We start from the raw sequence: 6,199 nt of genomic DNA, 5'->3' as shown, positions 1-6,199 counted from the left end.
GAGGAAATGTTTTCTCATCCTAGTCTTTATTTTAGGGGAGGGGAACCTGCTTCTACATGTTTTCCTGATTACATTTATTTATTTCTCCAGGAAAATTGGCAACTTGGTCAAGGACTGACCAGTGTTGGGGACCGCCCTGCTTCCCCTCCCCACCCTTTCCTTGTGCAGAGGTAGCCTGTATGGATCTTGTAAAATGGGTTAGAGAAAGATTCTGAATGAGGTTGATAAATACGTGCACATGCACATATTGGGATCCTCACCCAATTGTACACTCCATAAAATAGAAAAGGCTGCGGTGACTATGTATCTTGTCCTATAAAGCAAATGCATGTGCAAAAGTCTGGGCACTCCAAGTTTTTAGATTAGGCACCCTGTGTGGAAACTTCTCTCCTTTTTCTCATTTCATAGCATGTCAAAGAAGTCACTGAAGCTAATCTATTCTCCGGCTGTGGATTCTGTCTTCGGAGACACAGAGTGGCTTTGCTTCGTGTACCAGAGGGATCATTCATGAAAGAGGGTGACTCAGAAACGAGGGGAGGAGACAATAACGGGCAGGGATATAGTTAATTTGGAGGCATCCTTCTAGAATTCGGGGCCTCCAGGATACAGATCCCGGGATGCAGGTAGACTGTTCGCTTTCCACTCCTAAATCGGATCTGTGACTCCAGCACCATTGCGGCAGTTTACTCCGGGATTGGGGAGGTTGTCAGTTGCAGTTTGGTTAAGTGGTAGCTTTCGTGCCTGCTGAGAAAGGATCTCTCTGTTGCTCGCGCTGGCTTTCGCTCTCCCCCTCCCTCCCTGTAACACGCCAGCCCTTTAATGTGGAGTGTCAGGGAGACGGTGACGTCACCTTGCCCGCTGGGTGGCGTCCCCTCGGTCCGACAGGAGTTCAGAGACAGAGAAAGGCGCTGTCAGACTGCGTTCCGCTTGGGGCTCTCCTGCCGTGGGTTTCCGCGCGCCCACACTTTCTGCGGTGGAGGGGACGCCCCGCCGCAATTCAGGCCGTCATTCTCCCCAGGCCGGGGTTCGAGCGCCATTCGCTAAGGCGAGAGTCCGGATCTTCGCGCGGAGCCGGCCGGAGTCCCGCCCGCTGGATTCGAGGACCCGCTTGGATGCTTCGCCTCCGAGCGCCCTCAGAAGATGGACCGGCAGCCACACGCCTAAAGACACCTAGGGGTTACCAGGTATTGCCGGAACCGGCCGGCCTCGATCCGGCACACAGCCTACAGGGCACTATTTGAGATCCCCAGCGGCAGGATTTTCCGCGTTAGGTTGAGGGGCAGAGGTGCGCTTCCGTGGTGACTGGATTGGGAGTCGGGAGAACTAAGTTGGGGTGTCTTTGGCTCTTGGGCAGGATAGGGAAGTTCACCAGCTTCCTTTCACAACTTTTAATTGTTTCTTCTCCCCTCCCCCGCCCCCCAAAATAATACCCCAGCCTAAACCTTAATTGAGTCTGTGCTCTGACGGGAGTTTTTGGGAGGGTTGGGGTAAAAGTGAAGAGACGCTTCCGCCTGGTCTACTGATGCTATGGCTGCAAGTCCTTAACGGGAGCAAGTCTCGCCTTGCTGGGAAGCGAGAGTTCGAGTTATCCCCGGGTCTCATTAAGCAGATATGAATCTTGTTTGGAAGGGAAATGAGCATCGAAGGGCCACTTGACTAAGCTAGTGTTGGTTGTATCAGACTCAAGTGTCACTGCGCCTTGAACAGCCAAGTAACGCTCTGTCCCCTGGAAATGCTGTCTCTGATCCACCCGAAGTGACAAGCCAGGCTTTCCTCTCCTTTGATTGCGCGTCGAGGTTTGTTCAACCTTCCTGGAGGCCACCGAATGTAATGAGAGCTGAGGTTTCAGGGGGCAGGAGGGCAGAGGCTGTCACATAGATGCCACAGGGCCCAGAGAGAGGACATGGATAAGACAATTGGGTGAGGGAGTAAGATCGTGTACACTGAAAGCGCTGTAACAGCGAACTAGGTGTACGTGGCCGAAAGGGGCCATGTGTTGGCCTCTGGTGATTTTCCAGGGCAAAGCATAGCCTAGGCGCTTGATGTAGCTGTGGAAAGGTCACTGTTTTCCTAGGGAGTGAGATACTTTCCTTCTTTTGATTTAGTGGCATTGCCACAAAAATTTCTTTCCGCTTCCTTTTTTTTTTTTTTTTTTTTTTGTATTTTCAGCTTACTGAATATTTCCCCTCATTGTGGCATTCTGTTGACTGGAGGTGAAGTTAGAAATTTTACCGCAGGCCCAATCTGGGATTTCAACTTTCAACGTTCCCACACATTATCTAGTCCACCGATTAGCTGTATGGTGGGGCAGCTTTTCCTCATAAAGATATAGAGATATCGAAACAAGTCGTGAGAAAAAAGTCACAGAAGGTGGTTCACATCAAGCTAAAAAAAAATGCCTTTTGAGGTCTGCCAGTGAAGATCTCCAAGAATTGTTCGTTCCTGTGTACTCTCTCTGGGTTTAACACGCTCGCCTGTACTTACTTTCTTATCATCATGGAAAGGACAGGAAAACATTTTTTAAGTTATTACAATCTTCAACTTCATGTTTTTAAGCTACCTACCTATCTGAGACCAGAACCACTCAGTTCAGCATGTAGGTTTTAAAAAAACTGGAACACTCTATTTTGGTGCAACTGTGTATATGACTTTGTATATTTTTCACCTTTTCAAAAAAAATTCTAATTACAGTAACAAAATATCTAATAGCAAGAATGAGGAAGAAAGGATTTCGTTTTGCTTTAATGACCTGTGTTTCAACCAATAATGAATTTCCCAAGGAAACCAAGGACACCACGAACATCACTTTTTAAAGAGTTTTTGGGTTTATTTTTTAACCAAAATCAATCTATCTCCAAGCAAATGAGAATAATCTCTCTTTATATTTGGGTTTCAATGGCCAAGCCCCAGTTTTCCATAACTTTTATAATCTGTACCAGTTGCAAGTGTCATTACTACCTAATTTCTAGCGGTCAAACCATTTTATTCCAACAGCTTCTATAAATCCGGTATAAGGTCTTGGGTTTCTTAGGAATTCACTGCTTTTTGAGCAACATAGATAGTTAATTCACTTTAAATGTTTAGAAGTGCAAATACCTGCATTTCTAAGGGATGACCTTGAAGGAAATTAAGAGATGACATTCTTGTGTTCAAAACTTGGTCGCTTTTTCTTGTAATAATCATGTCTTAACCAAAGCAAGAAAGTTGTTCTAATTCTTTGGTTAGCGACGCACCCCACCCCTCTGTCTGAAAAGGCTCAAGTCAACGCTTTCTCCTTTCCCTTCCAGTGTCCAAGGCAGACCTGTAGGGCTCGGCCCGGGGTTCTGCGTCGGAGATGGCTTCCAGCCCCCTGCCGGGGCCCAACGACATCCTGCTGGCGTCGCCGTCGAGCGCCTTCCAGCCCGACGCGCTGAGCCAGCCGCGGCCAGGCCACGCCAACCTCAAACCCAACCAGGTGGGCCAGGTGATCCTCTACGGCATTCCCATCGTGTCGTTGGTGATCGACGGGCAGGAGCGCCTGTGCCTGGCGCAGATCTCCAACACTCTGCTCAAGAACTTTAGCTACAACGAGATTCACAACCGCCGCGTGGCGCTGGGCATCACGTGTGTGCAGTGCACACCAGTGCAGCTGGAGATCCTGCGGCGTGCCGGGGCCATGCCCATCTCATCGCGCCGCTGCGGCATGATCACCAAACGCGAGGCCGAGCGTCTGTGCAAGTCGTTCCTGGGCGAAAACAGGCCGCCCAAGCTTCCCGACAACTTCGCTTTCGACGTGTCACACGAGTGCGCCTGGGGCTGCCGCGGCAGCTTCATCCCCGCGCGCTACAACAGCTCGCGCGCCAAGTGCATCAAATGCAGCTACTGCAACATGTACTTCTCGCCCAACAAGTTCATTTTCCACTCCCACCGCACGCCCGACGCCAAGTACACTCAGCCAGACGCAGCCAACTTCAACTCGTGGCGCCGTCATCTCAAGCTCACCGACAAGAACCCCCAGGATGAGCTGGTCTTCGCCTGGGAGGACGTCAAGGCCATGTTCAACGGCGGCAGCCGCAAGCGCGCACTGCCCCAGCCAGGCGCGCACCCCGCCTGCCACCCGCTCAGCTCTGTCAAGGCGGCCGCCGTGGCCGCAGCGGCCGCCGTGGCCGGGGGCGGGGGTCTGCTGGGCCCCCACCTGCTGGGCGCGCCCCCGCCACCGCCGCCGCCACCGCCACCCCTGGCGGAGCTGGCAGGCGCCTCGCACGCCCATCACAAGCGGCCGCGCTTCGACGACGACGACGACTCCTTGCAGGAGGCCGCCGTAGTGGCTGCCGCCAGTCTCTCGGCCGCAGCCGCAAGCCTCTCGGTGGCCGCTGCCTCGGGCGGCGCGGGTACTGGCGGGGGCGCCGCGGGGGGCGGTTGTGTGGCCGGCGTGGGTGTGGGCGCGGGGGCGGGCGCAGGGGCCGGGGCCAAAGGCCCGCGCAGCTACCCAGTCATCCCGGTGCCCAGCAAGGGCTCGTTCGGGGGCGTCCTGCAGAAGTTCCCAGGCTGCGGCGGGCTCTTTCCGCACCCCTACACCTTCCCCGCCGCGGCTGCTGCCTTCGGCTTATGCCACAAGAAAGAGGACGCGGGAGTCGCCGCCGAGGCCCTGGGGGGCGCGGGCGCAGGCGGCGCGGGCGCTGCGCCCAAAGCCGGCCTGTCCGGCCTCTTCTGGCCCGCGGGCCGCAAGGACGCCTTCTACCCGCCCTTCTGCATGTTCTGGCCGCCGCGGACCCCCGGCGGGCTCCCGGTGCCCACCTACCTGCAGCCCCCGCCTCAGCCGCCCTCGGCGCTGGGCTGCGCGCTCGGCGAAAGCCCGGCCCTGCTGCGCCAGGCCTTCCTGGACCTGGCCGAGCCCGGCGGCGCGGCGGGGAGCGCCGAGGCCGCGCCCCCACCGGGGCAGCCCCCGCAGGTCGTGGCCAACGGCCCGGGCTCAGGCCCACCGCCTCCCGCCGGGGGTGCGGGCTCTCGAGACGCGCTCTTCGAGTCGCCCCCGGGCGGTAGCGGCGGGGACTGCAGCGCGGGCTCCACGCCGCCCGCGGACTCTGTGGCCGCTGCCGGGGTAGGGACCGCAGCCGCCGGGGCTGGCCCCGCGGGCTCCCGGGTGCCCGCGCCCCACCACCCGCACCTTCTGGAGGGGCGCAAAGCGGGCGGTGGCAGCTACCACCATTCCAGCGCCTTCCGGCCAGTGGGCGGTAAAGACGACGCGGAAAGCCTGGCCAAGCTGCACGGGGCGTCGGCGGGCGCGCCCCACTCGGCCCAGACGCACCCCCATCCCCACCACCACCCGCACCACCACCACCACCACCACCACCACCCTCCGCAGCCGCCGTCGCCGCTGCTGCTGCTGCCCCCACAGCCGGACGAGCCGGGTTCCGAGCGCCACCACCCGGCCCCGCCTCCGCTGCCGCCCCCGCCGCCCCCTCTGGCCCCGCAGCCGCACCACCGAGGTCTTCTGTCCCCCGGGGGCACCAGCTGCAGCTACCCCAGCGAGGACAGCTCCGAGGATGAGGACGACGAAGAAGAGGAGCAGGAGGTGGACGTGGAGGGCCACAAGCCCCCCGAGGGCGAGGAAGAGGAGGAGGAAGGTCGAGACCCTGACGAGGACGAGGAAGAGGACGAGGAGACCGGGGTCCTACTCGGGGACCCCTTAGTCGGGGGAGGCCGGTTCCTCCAAGGCCGAGGGCTATCGGAGAAGGGGAACAGCCGGGACCGCGCGCCGGCCGTCGCGGGCGCGTTCCCGCTCGGCCTGAACTCCTCCAGGCTGTTGCAGGAGGACGGGAAACTCGGGGACTCCGGCTCGGACCTTCCCCCGCCCCCGCCCCCGCCCCTGGCCCCCCAGAAGGCGAGCGGCGGTGGCTGCAGCAGCCCTGGCAGCCCAGTCCACCATCCATCACTGGAGGAGCAGCCCTCCTACAAAGAAGTAAATATCCCCTTTAGGCTCCTTCAAGCTAATTATTATTATTTAAATGTACCTTTAGGGTGAATCGGTTACATATGCGCAGGAAAGATGAATCACCAGATTTCCCCACAGAAATGAAATATTCAGTGTGTTTAGGAGGGCTTCTTTCCTGCCACTGGTCCTCCATAAAAATGTGGTTTCTTGTCCCTTTCTTGAAAACGCCTTTAAAAGGCTTTGGGGCCCCCTTTCACTCTTATATTTCAGCTGGCTGCTTGCGGA

The 6,199-nt window shown here is 57.6% G+C and overlaps 1 protein-coding gene across 2 annotated transcripts in view; it reads left to right on the top strand.

Annotated features, from left to right (window-relative positions):
* The first annotated feature begins 891 nt into the window (after window positions 1–891).
* Window positions 892–6,199, top strand: part of SKOR2 (SKI family transcriptional corepressor 2) — a 46,109-nt gene continuing 40,801 nt past the window's right edge. For both annotated transcript variants that reach the window (XR_004733020.3, XM_035270979.3), the window contains exons 1-2: window positions 892–1,184; window positions 3,288–5,941. Coding sequence is in view for 1 of the 2 variants with exons in the window: in XM_035270979.3 (XP_035126870.3) it covers window positions 3,335–5,941 (2,607 nt within the window). In the remaining variant the exon portion in view is untranslated. The remainder of the gene's footprint in view (window positions 1,185–3,287; window positions 5,942–6,199) is intronic.

The sequence above is a fragment of the Callithrix jacchus genome, chromosome 13 (assembly GCF_049354715.1).
Source record: "Callithrix jacchus isolate 240 chromosome 13, calJac240_pri, whole genome shotgun sequence".
Taxonomy (NCBI): Eukaryota; Metazoa; Chordata; class Mammalia; order Primates; family Cebidae; genus Callithrix; species Callithrix jacchus.
The sequence above is the reverse complement of the archived record's forward strand: the minus strand, read 5'-3'. Positions and strand labels throughout refer to the sequence as shown.